This window comes from Vipera berus (assembly GCF_964194415.1).
Source record: "Vipera berus genome assembly, chromosome: 3".
Lineage (NCBI taxonomy): Eukaryota > Metazoa > Chordata > Lepidosauria > Squamata > Viperidae > Vipera > Vipera berus.
In genome coordinates, this window is record NC_138204.1 from 81023384 (window position 1) to 81042068 (window position 18685).

Genomic DNA, 18685 nt, shown 5'->3' on the forward strand with positions numbered 1-18685 from the left:
GGAAAAATGAAATTACATTAATCTTATATGTCCCCTATCATTTGCTTTCAATCACACTGAGACGTAATGATATCTAAATACTAATATGAAAAAAATGCATTAACCTTAATTTAATTTAATTTAATTTAATAATATTTCTATACCGCCCTTCTCCCTGAGGACTCAGGGCGGTTCACAGGGCAAGAATAAAATACAGAGTTACAAATATTAAAAGGAAATTAAATAATTGCCCGATTTTAAAACAATTAATATATTACAATTATAAAACCCCAAAGATAATATTAAGAATACAAGAATAAAAAAAAACCCACCAATCCCCCATCAGGCTAGGCCGGCTTGTACAAACAAAAACGTCTTGAGATCGCGACGAAAGGAGTGAATTCAGTTAATTCAGTTGTATGAATATTCACAGAAAGGCATTTACTTTTTTACTGGATGAAAATTATGTTTAATAACTTTGTAAAAAAATAGAGTATTATACTATAGTTCAGCTAATAAAGGTTTTCAAGGAATTCACATAAAATGTTTTTAAATAAAACTTTCTGTTTTAGTTTCTATGTCTAAATAACAAATTTAATCTGCAAAATCTGCTTGTGCTTCACACCTTTTAAAATGTGTGTCTTAATTCAGTTTAGAGATCAGTGTAATTCCATTTGCTTTATTTCACCAACTGCCTGTTTAGGTATAAATCTACGGTAAATCATAATAATTATATAGAAAGTTAAAATTCTCTCATGCACAATGTACATACATATACTTCTTGTTCAATCATTGAGGCACTTCCAACTCTTTGGGATCCATCATATTATGAGGTTTCGGCTGCCAGTAATTGCATCTGTTGGCCATTTTCGGTGATTGCCTTTTATTTTTATATCCTTGACTCATTTTTATCCTTGACTTCACATTCTACGTCCAATATATTTAAGCTTGAACTTCTAGCATTACTAGTTCTTGCAGAGAGGACTCTAGAGTTTGTATTAACGAGTTCTTCTTTTGTGTCAACAATTTTCTCTAACACTACTTTTTTTTGATATTATTATATTGTTTGCTGCTAGAGTCATTAATGTGAGAAGGGGATTAATTGATGAATACATTCAAAGGCATCCATTTTTCTTTGTTCAGTATCTGATATTTTTTACAGTCATATGTTACAGCTGGGACAACCATGCTTTGACAATACATACCTCTGTTGCCAGTGAAATATCTTTGAGTTTTAATTATAGATCTGTCATATTTATTCTCTGAAATTGTAGATAACCTATATAAATATGGTGAGAACATACAACCTTAGTGAATTCCTGTCCCAGTGCTGAAGCGTTTAGATGCTCCGTATTCTAATTGTTGCTGTCTGTTCATCATAGAAATTCTTAAGCAAACTGGTGAGGTGACCTGATATGCTCATGTTTTTAAGGAATATCAATGATCTGTGATAGCCCACATAATGATAGTCTAAACCAAAGGTCCCCAACCCCCGGTCTGTGGCATGCCACCAACCGGGCTGCACAAACAAGCAAAGTCCCATCTGTGGGATGCAGGCAGCACACAAAACCACGCCCCCTCCGGTCCGTGGAAAAATCTTTCTCCATAGAACCAGTCCCGGGTGCCCAAAAGGTTGGGGGCCTCTGGTCTCATCAATAAAACAAATCAGAAGTCATTCTCTAATTCTTCTGCCTTTTCCACTATTCAATGAACATTCACAGTGTGATCGCAAGTATTCCTGCCTCTTTTGAATCCACCTTGTACATTTGGCAATTCTTGTTTCATGTACCGTTGATGTCTGTATTACAAATTCCAGAGCATTATTTAATAGTCTGTGCATTGAATGAAAGTGTGTTTTTTTAAATAACATGAACATGTTTCTAGCCTTCCCAGGTTTTTCTTTTTTCTTTTTTGGTATTGGGATATAAATGAATATTTTTCCAGTCCCTTAGCTTCTACCATGTTTTCCACTGATTATGATTATGTGCTATTAGCTTGGCCGTGACTCCAGAAATCAACTGGTTTTTCTTCTATATTTTTGTTAGTGATATTTTCTACAGCTCATAAAACATTTCACTTTCCAAATGTGTGCTTTTAGTTCAAGAATCCAACCCTTGTATGTGGGGATCTTTTTGTAGAATTGTTTTGTGTATTCATATTCTATTTTTTTTCCCCTAGCAGATGCTTGCCTTCTGTGCCTTTTGTTTTTCTTGATCTTTTGTAACTTTCTTAAACAAAACTTTAAAATCTTTTAGATGTTATGCTCAAGCTCATTGCTTATTGAGATGTAATTCTTCATTTTTGTTCTTCTCTAGTACTCAGTATTTCATTGACTAACTTTTCCTCTGCCTATTTTGTCTTTTGTTTTTCATCTTTCTTCAGATATTTTCAACATTAATAGACACTCATTTCAACATCTTTTGGTTTTTTTTTGTATTTTAGGACATTTTTCTTTGTGCAATCTTACAAATTTCAGTATAGAATTCTTCAAGTCCATCTAATCTACGGTATTAGATCTATTCCTTACATTACGCTCATGATAATATGGAATATCGCCATGTTGGTATTCGTTGGTCTGATGAATTTGCTTTATTTACTTTAAATTGTAATTTTTCAAGGAGTTTGTGATCTGAGCTACAGTCAGAATGACTTGTATTTGCACACCAAATGAAGCTTTTCCAGATTTGACTGATGTTTACCTAGTGAGTTTGATTTTGGTGCTTCTTCTCAGGTAATGTATTGAGTTGTCTTATAATTTATTGGATGAAAGTATTTGCTAGAAATGTTGAATTTTCTTGGCATATTATTATTCTGTACATCAAGGTAATTTCCCCCCCCAGTATTGCAGGTATATTTCACTTCTAACATAGAATCCTCATTTGCTATAACTATTATGCTGACTTCTACTATTGTATCAACAGTGTTTTAAGTCACCCTAGAACTGTTCACCTTCTGCTTTCTCTGGCTCTGTGGTTACAGCACAGATTCAATCACTATAATAGTAATTGGATTGGTTTATTCTGAAATTGAACTGAAATTATTATTTTTTATTTGGAAACTGTACCCAAGCATTGATTTTGATTTCTTTTTGTTAATAAGTAAACCAGTAATATATGAAGTAGGTCTCATGTTCCTTCTAACCTATTGCAGACCATTTCAGTTTGCCAATTTCCAGAACACCAATGTTTGATCTTAACATCTCAAGTCTGAAATTTTGCCTTGATTTATGGTTCTGCCATTCTATATACCAATTGTACAGGTGAAACTCAAAAAATTAGAATATCGTGCAAAAGTTCATTTATTTCAGTAATGCAACTTAAAAGGGGAAACTAATATATGAGATAGACTCATTACATGCAAAGCAAGATAGTTCAAGCCGTGATTTGTCATAATTGTGATGATTATGGCTTACAGCTCATGAAAACCCCAAATCCACAATCTCAGAAAATTAGAATATTGTGAAAAGGTGCAATATTCTAGGCTCAAAGTGTCCCACTCTAATCAGCTATTTAAGCCATAACACCTGTAAAGGGTTCCTGAGCCTTTAAATGGTCTCTCAGTCTGGTTCAGTAGGAATCACAATCATGGGGAAGACTGCTGACCTGACAGTTGTGCAGAAAACCATCATTGACACCCTCCACAAGGAGGGAAAGCCTCAAAAGGTAATTGCAAAAGAAGTTGGATGTTCCCAAAGTGCTGTGTCAAAGCACATTAATAGAAAGTTATGTGGAAGGGAAAAGTGTGGAAGAAAAAGGTGCACAAGCAGCAGGGATGACCGCAGCCTGGAGAGGATTGTCAGGAAAAGGCCATTCAAAAGTGTTGGGGACTTTCACAAGGAGTGGACTGAGGCTGGAGTCAGGGCATCAAGAGCCACCACACACAGACGGATCCTGGACATGGGCTTCAAATGTCGTATTCCTCTTGTCAAGCCGCTCCTGAACAACAAACAACGTCAGAAGCATCTTACCTGGGCTAAAGAAAAACAGACCTGGTCTGTTGCTCAGTGGTCCAAAGTCCTCTTTTCTGATGAGAGCAACTTTTGCATCTCATTTGGAAACCAAGGACCCTGAGTCTGGAGGAAGAATGGAGAGGCACACACTGCAAGATGCTTGAAGTCCAATTTGAAGTTTCCAGTCTGTGTTGATTTGGGGAGCCATGTCATCTGCTGGTGTTGGTCCACTGTGCTTCATTAAGTCCAGGGTCAACGCAGCCGTCTACCAGGAGATTTTGGAGCACTTCATGCTTCCTTCCGCAGACGAGCTTTATGGGGATGCTGACTTTATTTTCCAGCAGGACTTGGCACCTGCCCACACTGCCAAAAGCACCAAAACCTGGTTCAATGACCGTGGGATTACTGTGCTTGATTGGCCAGCAAACTCGCCTGACCTGAACCCCATAGAGAATCTATGGGGCATTGCCAAGAGAAAGATGAGAGACATGAGATTGAACAATGCAGAAGAGCTGGAGGCCGCTATTGAAGCATCCTGGTCTTCCATAACACCTCAGCAGTGCCACAGGCTGATAGCTTCCATGCCACGCCCAATTGAGGCAGTAATTGCTGCAAAAGGGGCCCAAACCAAGTACTGAGTACATATGCATGCTTATACTTTTCAGAGGTCCGATATTGTTCTATGTACACTCCTTGTTTTATTGATTGCATGTAATATTCTAATTTTCTGAGATTGTGGATTTGGGGTTTTCATGAGCTATAAGCCATAATCATCACAATTATGACAAATCACGGCTTGAACTATCTTGCTTTGCGTGTAATGAATCTATCTCATATATTAGTTTCCCCTTTTAAGTTGTATTACTGAAATTAATGAACTTTTGCACGATATTCTAATTTTTTGAGTTTCACCTGTATAATATGTTTAGAGAACTGAACTTTTGTTTTACCACTAGTATTACTCCTATTTGCTTTCTGCTGTTTATTTATTCCCTGTCTTTATTATTTTTATAAATAAGTTAAGGTAGTGAACATAGCTATTTCTCTTTCCTCCTAATTTCCCCACAACAACACTGTGAGGTGGGTTGGGCTGAGAGAGAGTACCTAGTTCAAAGTCACCCAGCAGGCTTTCATGTCTAAGGCAGGACTAGAACTCACAGCTTCCTGATTTCCAACCCAGTGCATCAGCCAGTAAACCAAAACGGCTCTTCCCAGTAGCTTCTGATTTGGAGATTCATATTCCAATATTATTTTAATATTGTCCTGTTATGAAAGTCCACTTAATCTTCAAGGAAGAATCTTGAAATGGGTTGCCATTTTCTGCTCTAATGTATTGTATTTAATCTATATGTACATATATGTTTTGTTACATTGAATATATGGTTAATTAAAATGTTATTTATAGAAATGACGCAAATCATTTTCAGTTTATTAAGAATCTATCTGAATGGTTCAGTACCATCCAAAGCATAAAACAAAAACGAAAAGTAACATTTGTGCTTATAATTAAGACTTTCCTACAGAACATTAATATTTATATACGTGTATTTTTTCCTGGTAAAAATAAGCAATTATCTGATTTTTTAAAGAAAAGTTTATGAAATTTCCATATATTGCAACTTTTAAATAAATATGTTTGTGGACTAAGGACAACATATCTTAGGAAAAAATTAAGAGAAAGCATTACATGTAGGAATAAAAAACAAAGGGAGATTTCAAATTGTGATGAGTTGCACTTACAGGTTTGCCAGCTGGACCAACAATACCTTCGTAACCAACAGGGCCTGTGTTTCCCTGAAAACCAAAAGGAAAATAATTTGTAGAGCAATAACTGAATGCAAATGTTCTTATGAAAACTTCATGTTATGTCATATATTTATTTACATTCCACTACGAAACATATAATGATACTAAACTATTTTCTGGGGACAAGATAAATGTAGAATGCAAATTTAGTTTATCTCATTTTTATTTTCATATTCTGCTTTGCATTTCACAGAGGCATTTATGAAAATTTGAATACTGTACTAAAGGTAAAGGAAATTGATTTCTGTTTCTTTAAAAACAAAAGTGAGCAAGCATTACATTTAATGTATATCTTTTATGTTCAGATTATCAAAAATCTCATAGTGTATGCAGCAAGCTGTAATTTAAGTAAATGAGCAAGATCACCACTAATTTTTTCTAACAAAGTTATATTGCTTTACCAAACATAAAAATAATACAATTTTATAAAGTTATTTTGATGAAACAGGAAATTTCTTTCACTCAAATATTTTGCTTTAATGCAAAGATAAAGATGTGCACTACTTTATTAGGTAATTGCTGTCTAACTCTACAGTCTAGTTCTTCCGAAAATTAAAAAAATAATAATTAAAAAATCAGCAAAACAATTCAGAAATAAATGCATAAAACCAATAAGAAAAACTAAGATTAATCCTAGTCTAATAAAATTTTGAAGACTACCGTATTTTCCGGCATATAAGACAACTTTTTAACCCATGAAAATCACCTCAAAAGTTGGGAGGTCGTCTTATACGCCCAGTCGTCTTATACGCCGGAAAATCAGCGAGCCCGGGAAGGCACGCCCTCCCCTCTCACTGTGGAGGAAGCAGGGCAGGCTGGCGTCTGGCGGGAGCCGGCAGGGCAGTCCTGCGCACGCGCGCAAGACTGCCCTGCCGGCTCCCGCCCGACGCTCTTCCCTCTTGAGGCAGCATTGCTCCCCGGCTCCTAAGGAGTCCTCGGGGATGCTGCCTCAAGAGCCATGGCAGGCACCTCACGCTCTTCCCTCTTGAAGCAGCATCGTCGGAGCCATCCGGCGTCGGGCGGGAGCCGGCAGGGCAGTCCTTCCCTCTTGAGGCAGCATCCCCGAGAACTCCTTAGGAGCCGGGGAGCGATGCTGCCTCAAGAGGGAAGAGCGTCGGGCGGGAGCTGGCAGGGCAGTCCTGCGCGCGCACGCAGGACTGCCCTGCCGGCTCCCGCCAGATGCCAGCCTGCCCTGCTTCCTCCACAGTGAGAGGGGAGGGCGTGCCTTTCCGGGCTCGCTGATTTTCCGGCGTATAAGACGAAAAATCTTGAAAATCATCTCAAAAGTTGGGGGGTCGTCTTATACGCCCAGTCGTCTTATACGCCGGAAAATACGGTATGTAAAATCATTCAAGGAGGAGGCCAAGTATATTTTGTGCAGGAGGAAAAGGCTTGGTCCATGTAATGAAAGCCTTTCTTTTCTTAATGATAAATTCATTACTAATAATTGTTTTGGAAAAACTCAAAGTTATATAGCAATAGCACTTATATACCGCTCCCTAGTGCTTTACAGCACTCTCTGAGCAACCTCAGCATATTATCCCAACAATCTGGCTCCTCATTTTACTAACTTTGGAAGGATGGAAGCTGGTCAACCTTGAGCTGGTCAAGAACTCCTGGCTGTGGGCAGAGTTAGTCTGCAATACTGCATTCTAACCACTGTGCCACCAGGGCTCTCATCTGCTAAGCATGGTAATTTATTTATTTATTTATTTTATTTAATTTGTATACTGCCCTTCTCCCAAAGGACTCAGGGCGGTGAACAGGGCAATAAATATCAAAATACAAAAATACAAAAATTAAGAACAGATTAAACCATAGTGCCCAAATACAATAAATAAATTACATTAAAAACAATAATTAAAACCCAAACCCATCAGACCAGCCCGGCTTGTTCAAACAAATAGATTTTTAGATCACGTCGGAAGGAGCAAAGGTCGGGAGCCATCCGGAGCTCAACCGGTAAACAGTTCCACAGGTCAGGCACACCCACAGAGAACGCCCTCCCCCTGGGGGCCACCAGTCGACATTCTCTGACCGGTGGCACCCTGAGGAGGCCCTCTCTGTGGGAGCGCACTGGGCGGAGGGAAGTTGATACCGGCCGCAGGTGCTCCCTAATATCTGAGTTCCATCGCAGATAGGACAGATGAACTGCTCTACATTTGCAACAACTCATTCAGGAATGCCCTTTTATTGGACTAACTCCTGAAAGCAAATCAACCACCTGCTTCTTCACAGTCCTACAAGACCTATGCCTGTGACTATAATGGCAGCTGAAGTTTGACTGGTGAAGAAGACTCTCATGTGGTGTCTGCAAAAATTAAACTCTTGATGGTATAGAAAGAGCCACTGTAGAAGGCAAACATGAAACTTCGGTCATGCTAAACTACCTAGAAAAAAATACAATCAGATTCAAAAGATGGATGAAAACTTGAATATCCATATCTTACCCATATCTAAGACAGCATCTATAGCAATTTCTCTTGAAACAGAGGGATGAGGTTCAGGTGTCCATAATTTTAAAATGACTGTAATTTTTTGTTTTGTTTTTAAACATATCACTGTTTACAACCAAGAAGGCTGATTTTTATGGAGACATAGCTTTATCTGAATGTTTTCTCACTTTTCTTTGGAGAGTCTGAACTCTGATCAGCTGGCTCTCTCATGGCCAGAAGTTGCCCATCTAACCTCCTTAATCAACTGTTTTAAATGTTACAGCTTTTTTTTTAATTCTAGTAGACATTGCCATCTGGTGGCCAGAACTAATGTTTTTTTTTTCAAATAGGAAATTTGGTCAGCTGTTTAGGTTCTAAGACAGGGTTGTTCAAACTTGGCCCTTTTATGGCTTGTGGAGTTGAAGTCCACAAGTCATCAAAGGGCCAAGTTTGAAGACCCCTGTTCTAAGAGAAGAGAATATTTGTAGCTCAGGATTGAACCGTGGAGTCCTTGGTGTTCTTTCAGGAGCTTGACTAAATCCAAACACTGATAAAGAATTCCTGGAAGCCTAGAATACTGACGAATCAGCCATCAATAAGCACATAAGTAACATTTTGCATACCATTCATAAGAGACAAACAAAAAGTTAAAAAGGAAACAGAAAGACCAAAACACTTTGCCAGCAATCAACAGCCAGATAAACAAGGATTAACACCAGGATTTGTACCAGACCAACGATCAAGAAGTAAACAATAATCCAATCAAGGATTTACCAACTCAGATAAACAATAAACAACAGCCTAATCAAGGAACTATCAAGAAGAAAATAACAATGCTGTGTAAATCACTACAATATATATAAACCAGGGGTCTTCAAACTTGGCCCTTTTATGACTTGTGGACTTCAACTCCCAGAATTCAGCCAGGCATGCTGGCTGAAGAATTCTAGGAGTTGAAGTCCACAAGTCATAAATGGGCCAAGTCTGAAGACCCCTGATATAAACAGATAGCAAACCCCATTCCCTTCTAGCACTGAAGTTGTTTTCAAGTTGGGTAATGCAACATCTGCAAGAAAACAGCCAAACTCACAACACCAAGGATCCACTAAGATATTTTACTCAACAATAGCAAAAGCAAACACTGTAAGTCCATCTTGTATTTTAGGTATTAAGAATGCCTGGGTTCATGCAAGAAAAAAATAAAGTAGATGCTCTAAAATTGAAACTTGCTATCCTTGCTCTATCAATCACAGCGCTAAAAAAGAAAGATGCACAGCGATGTTCTCCTGCATCATTTCTTCCTTTCATGTTGCACTGAGATGTCACATAGAAATACATAAGGAGTGAATTTTGAATTTTGACACTGCAATGCATAAAAATTGTAGGATTATAGTAAATGAAATCCTAAAATAAATCAATAAATTTATAGCTCATTAAACCACTCATTGTGGAAGCAAGAAGAATTTTAAAGTGCTATTAAAGGTTTGTGAATTAACCACAGTTACGTAATTTATTATAGTATCTACTTTTTGTACAATTGCTTGGAAATAAGTCAAATTAACTTTCATTGGTTTTTACTTATTTCTTCATAGATTAACATAGGACTATTTTAAATAATGCAAAAAATGATGATATCTCCTTAATAATAAAAATACAATAAATGAAGAATATTGGCTATTAGCTGATCTTTTATAGCAGGGGTGCCAAACTGCCAGCCCACGGGCCGAATGCATCATAGCAAAACCACGCCCACCCCTTTGCCGGCAATGGCAAAAAAGTTCTGATATGTTGTGACACACCATGTGACGTTGTGAGTTTGATACCCCTGTTTTATAGCATCCCAAAAGATGCTGCTTGAGGCAAGCCAACTTTATCAATGTCAAAATAGGTACTGGGACTATTTTAAATAATGCAAAAAATGATGATATCTCCTTAATAATAAAAATACAATAAATGAAGAATATTGGCTATTAGCTGATCTTTTATAGCAGGGGTGCCAAACTGCCAGCCCACGGGCCGAATGCATCATAGCAAAACCACGCCCACCCCTTTGCCGGCAATGGCAAAAAAGTTCTGATATGTTGTGACACACCATGTGACGTTGTGAGTTTGATACCCCTGTTTTATAGCATCCCAAAAGATGCTGCTTGAGGCAAGCCAACTTTATCAATGTCAAAATAGGTACTGGGACAATTTTTCCCCACTTGCCCCTGAACTAAATCTTAATTTATTTACTGAAAAGCAAAACTTTGGATTAAGGTATTCACACAATTTCTTACCACTACAATAAATGTTTGGAAGATTCCTAAGAAAAATTAAACATTTAGACTATTAAAAACTACGTTGTTCCTCAAAGCTTTGGGAGAGCAGAGCCGCAGTAAGATAGACGACACTTTTGGCATTTGATTTCTGTCACTTCTGCTAATTAAGTATTTTATGTTGATTTTCGATACGTATTGATTATGACTGTAACTTGCTTACAATTGACTGGCCTGGTGTGAATAGCTATCAACAAGCAAGTCTTGATATTCATATAAATAGATAGACCTACTTACTATTTCACCTATTGGGCCTTTAGGTCCCAAAATTCCAATTAAACCATGATCACCTTCAGGGCCCTAAAAATATAACACAATATACTTTATTTATTTATCAAATACACAACAACTGAATAAAAATCACAGATCTAAAAACAACAAATATTATTTTTTTTATAAAAATACACATTGAGAAATAAAGAGCATCATCCAGTGGCCTCATGTACATATTAAAAAAAGGAGAGGAAGGAGCCCTAAGCGCTGAGGCACCTCACACGGTAAGGGCCATGAGGTGGACTTCTCATTCCATGTCATCTGTTGACTGGAATTGACCATCATCTTCCATTTAAATTCATAAGTCTTAAAGATGGTTAATGTTTATTGAAGCTGGTCGCAAAGAAACCACATACCTTGGGACCTGGAAATCCTTGAAATCCCATCAAACCCTGATCTCCAAATTCTCCCTGTAATATTTGTAGACAAAAGAATTAATACTTTGGAATGACAATTTAATAGATACTTTACAAACCACAGCAGATACATACGGCGAGTCCTTTCTGGCCAGGAAGTCCTGGTCGGCCTTGATCACCTTGTGTCCCTGGAAATCCTCTTCTACCTTGCTTTCCTGGATGGCCCTGAAGCCCTTGTTCACCCTGCAGCAAGCCAGAATGAGAATGAATACATATTCACAGAGAGAAAAAAGAATGCTGTCAGCCTTTCCATTTATACTGTACTAGACAGGAAACAAAAGGGACACGGTGGCTCAGTGGGTTAGGACGCTGAGCTTGTCGATCAGATGGTTGGCAGTTTGGCGGGTTGAATCCTGAGTGCCGCATAACAGAGTGAGCGCCTGTTACTCATCCCAGCTTCTGCCAACCTAGCAGTTCGAAAGCATGTAAAAATGCAAGTAGAAAATAGGGACCGCTACGGTGGGAAGGTAACAGCGTTCCGTGCGCCTTTGGCCTCTAGTCATGCCGGCCACATGACCACGGAGACATCCTCGAACAAGCGCTGGCTCTTTGGCTTCGAAACAGAGATGAGCACCGGCCCCTAGAGTCGGAAACGACTAGCACACATGTGTGGGGGAACCTTTACCTTTAGACAGGAAACAGACCAGATGAGCTACTGCTACTTTACTACAAACTACATTAACAGAATCTTCCAACTGGAAGTACAAATCTCCCACCATTTCATTTATTTTATTTATTTATTTATTTATTTATTTATTTGTTTTTATAAACCGCCCTTCTCCCGAGGGACTCGGGGCGGTGTACAGAGTAAGGTAGGTATACAGATTGAACAATAGTGAAAAACAATAGTAAAAACAAACTGGGACCCCAATTAGAGCTATCAGGCCAGGCCGGACTGCTGGAACAGGTAAGTTTTTAAGTCGCGCCGGAAGGTGCGGAGGTCGGGGGCCATCCGGATTTCGGTTGGCAAGCAGTTCCAGAGTGCTGGCGCACCCACTGAGAATGCCCTCCCCCTGGGGGCCACCAGCCGACATTCCTTGAGCGGTGGCACCCTGAGGAGGCCCTCTCTGTGGGAGCGCACAGGACGGTGGGGTGCAGACATTGGCAGAAGGTGCTCCCGTAGGTAGTCCGGACCCATGCCATGTAGGGCTTTGTATGTCATTGTTAGCACCTTGAACTTCATTTACGGCCTGGCAAGTTAGGGAGGAGGGTTCCTTCTAAGCCTCTTTCTCCACTCCTTATGCAGTTGTAGTCTATATAATCTCTTATCTGATCATTGTTCCCTAGGATTCATCGCTTTGCCCCTACTTCTCAAGGTCTTCCTCACATACCATTACTTGAGCAAAGAATCTTTCATTATTAATAAAAAGCAACTGAAAACATTTTTAAGAAGGTTATGTACATCATTGCTTTTACTGTGCTATATCCAGGGCTTTTTTTGTCACAGAACGCTCAGAACGGAGTTCCGGCACCTTTTTTGGATGGAACCTTGTAGGGTAGGCAAGGCAGGTTGTATGACATGTGTTAAGTTCCGGCACCTTTTTGTTTTACAAAAAAAGCACTGGCTATATCGTAAAGTCACTGTGGAGTCTTATAAATTTATTTATTTTATTTAGCTGCCCATCTCACAAATGCAGGACTCTAGGCAGCGTACAACACAACAACAGTTACAAACTCCGTAACAACCTAAAATGTCAAAAAACCTAAAGTACCTTTAGTCCTGGGAGGCCAGGGCTTCCAGGCACACCTGGTGAACCCTTACGTCCATGAGTTCCAGGATATCCTGCTAGTCCAGCTATTCCTGGGCTTCCTCTGGTACCCTTGACAAACAAAAGCTAGTTAAACAGAGTCCCTTAAGTCAGCCAACCCATTTATTTTTAGCAGAGGACAAATGCACCTTTTAATATATTCAGAATAAGCACTATTATTTAATATATAAATTTGACTACCCATATTCACACACTGTGACGCTACATCCTTGAAATAATGCCATTACAGAAAGCACCATGTACAGCAGGGGTGTCAAACTTGCCGGCCTACGGGCCGGATGCATCACAACGAAACCACGCCCACCCCACTGCCGGCAATGCGGAAAAAGCTCTGATATGTCGTGCGACGTCACGTGACATTGCGAGTTTGACATATCTGATGTACAGTATCTAAAATATCGGATATAATAGCATAAATCAAGCAGCATAAATGAATATCAACTCTACTAGATTCCAATTCAGAAATTACCTCATGCATTGCACAAAGTTGCAAACATCAACATCCAACTGACTACTCATACTGGCCAGAAATTCCACCAACCTAACAAGATAAAGGTAGCTCCTAATAAGACAAAAAGGAGTTCTTAAAGCTGACCATCTTTTTTATTGTAAAAATATTAAGGTGAATATGCAGAAGGCATTGCTTACGTTCCCATTGTAGCATATTCTGTTTCGACATAGGTTGATCCTATGCTACCGTGTAAAGTAAGTAAAGAAACGGAACTTGCATTAATGAATTTTGACACAGCTTCTTCTCAAAAGAAAATGGTTGGCATTATTTGAGTGGGAAATGACATCTGTAGGGAAATACTGACATTGTATTCTTATGTAATATTTGCTACTATATATTACTGGTGATGCCATTGTTTTTAAGATCTCTGTCATCATCACCACAACTACCATCATAATCAGAATAAAGTTAGTTCAACTGTTACTCACAGGAAGGCCGTGCTGTCCAGGTAACCCTGATTTTCCAGGATTTCCAGGACTACCTTCTGATCCAGGGTTGCCAGCTACACCTTTCTGACCAACAGGACCAGGTTCTCCCTGAAATAAATGTGAATTCTGCTTGAAAAGCTCTACACCATCTAGATCTAAGTAATACCACTGACAATTTGACATAGTCAATAACCAATGTTATGGTAGCTCAGGTTGATAATATGGGACCGAAATTAGATTTGCCGACTTCATTTTAACTATATTTCCTCCCTGTGTGTATGTATTCATAATAAAAATCAGGCTGCGAGTCTAAAAATACAAAAATAACCTATATTTTAGTGGAGCTTAGTTTCATGTTAACATCTGAAGATTGCAATATAAAAGAAAGAGAGGGTGCTAGACGTCCGGAGAAAAAAGGAGGAACCTGCCCCACTTTACATCGGGGAGGACTGTGTGGAGAGAGTTTCCTCCTTTAAATTTCTGGTAGTTTACCTCTGTGAAGATCTGACCTGGAAAGTTAATACAACCCAGGTGGCTAGAAAGGCCCAACAGAGGCTTCACTTTCTCAGGGCCTTGTGGAAGAACAGGGTAGAACAACAGCTAACGACCCTCTTTTACCGGTTTACCATAGAGAGCATCCTCTCGTATGGTATTGTGGTTTGGTATGCTGGTCTGACAACTGCGGATAGGAAAGTATTACAGAGGGTGGTGAGCACAGCACAAGACATTGTGGCATGTCCCCTGACACCACTGGATGACATCGCCAGGGCTCGCTGCCTTGGAAGAGTGAGGAAAATTCTCAGGGATGACTCACACCCTGGACAGTACCTCTTTACTCTCCTACCATCGGGTAGGAGATATAGGAGCATAGCCAGCCGCACCAACAGGCTGAAAAACAGCTTCTATCCGTGGGCTGTTAGGCTTTTGAATGAGAAATAACTTTTGTGAACTTTTGTGAATTTTATGCAGAATTGACTTGGGAGGCCGGTGTGTGGGGTAGTTGGTTCACATGGTGTAGAAAGATGGAGGGTTTGTTGTCACTGTGTGTTGGGGGGGTGGGAGCACAAAGGGAAGCTCAGCTAATTTCAATGTACACATAGTTGTACTTTGACAATAAAAGTTCATTTCATTTCATTTCATAAAAGTATTTTATTGCCTATCCTACAGGTTAAGGACATTCTATCTGATTTGCTATTTATCTTTCAGTGGTAATGTGTCTGTCTGCATAGAATAACCTAAACTTATCTGTTATCTGTATTGGTCATCACTTAAAATAGAAGCACTTAATCAAGCAATTTACTCACAGGCATTCCAGGTTTCCCAGGCTGACCACTTGATCCTTTTTTTCCAATAGGACCCTAGAAATTTCAAAATATTTATTAGCTCACAAACTATAAAACCTAACAATCAGCTAGGATTCTGAATTTTTCCACCACACCTTTTATTATTTATTTATAAAATGTACAGGCCACTCATCTTACCTCAAGGTAACTCTGGGTGGCATACAGTCATAAAAAATAAAAGTATATCAATTAAAAACATAAGCAAGTAATAAAAAACCAGAACACCACAGGCCAATTAAAAGATGGGGAGGGCGGGACCAGGTTGGGGGGGAGGTGGGATTCATTGTTAATCAATCAACCATGTCCACAGTGATACTCCCCCATTGGGGCCCCAAGCTAGCTGGCAGAGCCAGGTTTTTTGGCTGCTCCAGAAATTCACGAAGGTCAGGCCAACCTCACATCAGGGGACAAGATGTTCCTCAGGGCAGGTGCAATGGCAGAAAAGGCCCTTCTCCTGGATACCACCAGTTGGAATAATTTAGCTGATAGGGTTCGCAACATGCCTTTTTTGCCAGCATGGGTGGGGACAGCCAATCCCATTGGGATCCAAGTAGTCTGGATCCATACCATGAAGGGCTTTAAAGGTGATTATCAACACGTGAATTGCATCTGGAAGCAGACTGGCAATCAATGCAGTTTGCAAAGCTGTGGTGTTACGTGGGATGAATAGGACCTCAATGACTGAATGCATTCTTAGCATTTAGAGATTATGAGCTGACTGCATATTCTGTAAGATGTTTGTCCATTTACCACAAATGTAAACATTTTGTGGTTTGACTGTAGCTCTACAAAGCTATTGAGATATGCACTTTAATAAAATGTGCTTTGTTTCCAATCTCAGATTGTCACATATCTTCAGAACGCACTTTGACTGAAAAAGTTGGTTTAAAGTGGGAATTTGAGAGTACAATTGGAATCTTGAGAGAAAGCTCCTATAATTTAAAGTCATTATTATGACTTAAAAATAAATCTGTGACAAAGTATATTGATGTACTATTTAGAAATCAATTGCTTATGTTTATTTGTAATTTGTCCAATAAATCAGAGATGAATTATGCCACAATCCATATTTTCTTTCCAAACAGGTTCAAATGGGCTTTTACTGTAGCTATGATTCAGAGAACGGCAATGCCTTGTAAGATTTCAAATAATATTCCCCACGTGCTACATGATTGTTCTTCAAGCGTACTTAAGTTTTAAAAACCTTGTTAAGGGTTAAGGCAGAGAGCAGCCATTGTAAAAAAAAAAGTAAACTAAAAGATCTGCTTAGGAATCAGAATTTTATTTTGTGGTACTTTGCCCTCTGTAGATCTGGCTTCTAGTAGATTCTATCTAGTAGATTTCCTTCTTCTTAAGAGCACAAATTATCCAGGAAAACAAGAAAGCTGCTACCTTCATTATACACTCCGAATATTCCAAATGTGAAACTAGACAAGAAATTATCCAGAGCTACTGCTATTGTTCATTCTGAGCAGGCTTATCCTTGGGCAACAAATAGGAAATGTGATGCTGTCATTAAGTTTTAAATTGCCTCTCATAGAGGGAGGTTTAGATATGGATCATATCCAACCTTCTGGATAATTCCTATTTGGAATATTTTTGGTTTTATTACAAAAGAGGCAGGTACAACAATAAATCTCTATGTGGTGCTACTGAAGTGATGTGTTTTATTATTTATAGTTATTTTATTTGCATTATTTTTTCCCATGTTATTTTTTTCATTCTGTTTTACTGCTTTGCCCTGTTGTAACTTTTATATCTAAGCTAAATTTCTTCCTCCTTTTATCTATTCTTCCATTCTTCCACTTCGCTTTTGTTCTTGCTTTAGATGCACTGGAATACCGTCACCTGCTGATCTGTATCAACACTGGTTTGGTCTTCTTTGACTCCACTAGCCCTCTCCTATGCACTGTGATGGCACAGTGGTTAGAATGCAGTATTGCAGGCCAATTCTGCTGACTGCCAGCAGTTCGGCAGTTCAAGTCTCACCAGCTCAAGGTTGACTCAGTCTTCCATTCTTCCAAGGTGAGTAAAATGAAGAGCCAGATTGTTGGGGGCTGACTCTGTAAACCACTTAGAAAGGGCTGTGAAGTCTAAGTGCTATTGCTATACACCCCATTCCTAGGCAGTTCCTTCCTAGATGGCTTTTGCTGGCTCTAAATCGGGTATAACTGATGTTGGTGTTTAGGCTGGGGTAGTTTGAAAGCAGGGATGGAGGCAAGTGGCATCTGTTCTGTTCATCCAGTCACAGGGATTCATGGAGGTAACTTGGATACATGGGGAAATGAATATATGCGAGTCACGAGAACTTTATGCAAATGATGCCAGAACTCATTCTTGTCATTCTGATATAATCGTGGCTTATTATGGATGTAACTGCACCCAGTAGCTTCAGCAATACTCTTTATATCACCCCAGCAGACTTACAAAATAGCAACTATGGCCAAAACAAAATGTTTCTAGACTTTAAAAGCACTGAATGACTTCGTTTTGAATGTTTTCCCTAAAGTTTCCCACTTTCTACTTACTCGAGATCCTCTTTCTCCTTTTAGTCCTTGCTCTCCCTGTTCGCCTGGTTCACCCTTTGGGAAAACAGTAATGTAGATAATGTTTGTATGATATCAAAACTGAGAATAAATGAAGATTTTCTACATGTTATTTTGGAAAAAAAATGCACAATTACAATGTACCGTACTAGAGACTTACGGGTGGCCCTTGTTGTCCAATAGCACCTCTAAGTCCTGGGAGTCCGGGGTGACCCTAGAAACAAAAGAACCTATTCTTGAAGAAGGAAGTTTCCATTTCTTTCAAAAGTGTAAATTCTAAAATGCTAAGTCATGATTTAATTAACTGATGTTACTATGGTGTAGGGAAGCAGCATCTCATTTCAGATATATCTATGTTGGAAGAGGAGGGAGGCAGAAGTAAGCAAAAGGCAAACAATGCCATTCAAAGTGGGTGTTATTACAAATACAAATATATTCTTTAAAATCTTGTATGCCATTTTGCTTGTTGATAAGTCTAAAATCTATTCTTCTAGATCAGGGGTCCCTAACCCTGGGTCTGTGGACCGGTATGGCATGCCAGCAACCGGTCCACACAATCAAAGCCCCATCCATGGGATTCAGGCAGCACACAAAAGCCACACACTCTCCGTTCCCTGGAAAAAAAACCTTTCTCCACGGAACCGGTCCGTGGTGCCCAAAAGGTTGGGGACCTCTGTTCTAGATGCCTTGTGATATCTGCAAGATCTTGCTGCTTTTATTAAATGGATGGAGCCCACTTTGCGGCATATGCTCTCCCCTCTTTTACTGTGAGGGTGATGTGAACTCCAGGCCTTTTTGTAATCCAGGTTCTGTAGGACGCTAACATGAATATGATATTGGCTATCAAAAGAAGAACAAAGAAGCTTTAACTTTATTTATTTCCCAGGGTCCCAAATCTTTTTATTTAGTTTC

General features: G+C 39.2%; 1 protein-coding gene across 1 annotated transcript in view; it reads right to left on the reverse strand.

Annotated features, from left to right (window-relative positions):
* Positions 1 to 18685, reverse strand: part of COL24A1 (collagen type XXIV alpha 1 chain) — a gene marked incomplete at its 5' end in the record, with an annotated part of 153334 nt that overhangs the window by 12999 nt on the left and 121650 nt on the right. The window contains 9 exons of the mRNA XM_081325373.1: positions 5669 to 5722; positions 10725 to 10787; positions 11117 to 11170; positions 11252 to 11359; positions 12889 to 12996; positions 13885 to 13992; positions 15189 to 15242; positions 17756 to 17809; positions 17934 to 17987. Of these exons, the coding sequence (XP_081181499.1) occupies positions 5669 to 5722; positions 10725 to 10787; positions 11117 to 11170; positions 11252 to 11359; positions 12889 to 12996; positions 13885 to 13992; positions 15189 to 15242; positions 17756 to 17809; positions 17934 to 17987 (657 nt within the window). The remainder of the gene's footprint in view (positions 1 to 5668; positions 5723 to 10724; positions 10788 to 11116; positions 11171 to 11251; positions 11360 to 12888; positions 12997 to 13884; positions 13993 to 15188; positions 15243 to 17755; positions 17810 to 17933; positions 17988 to 18685) is intronic.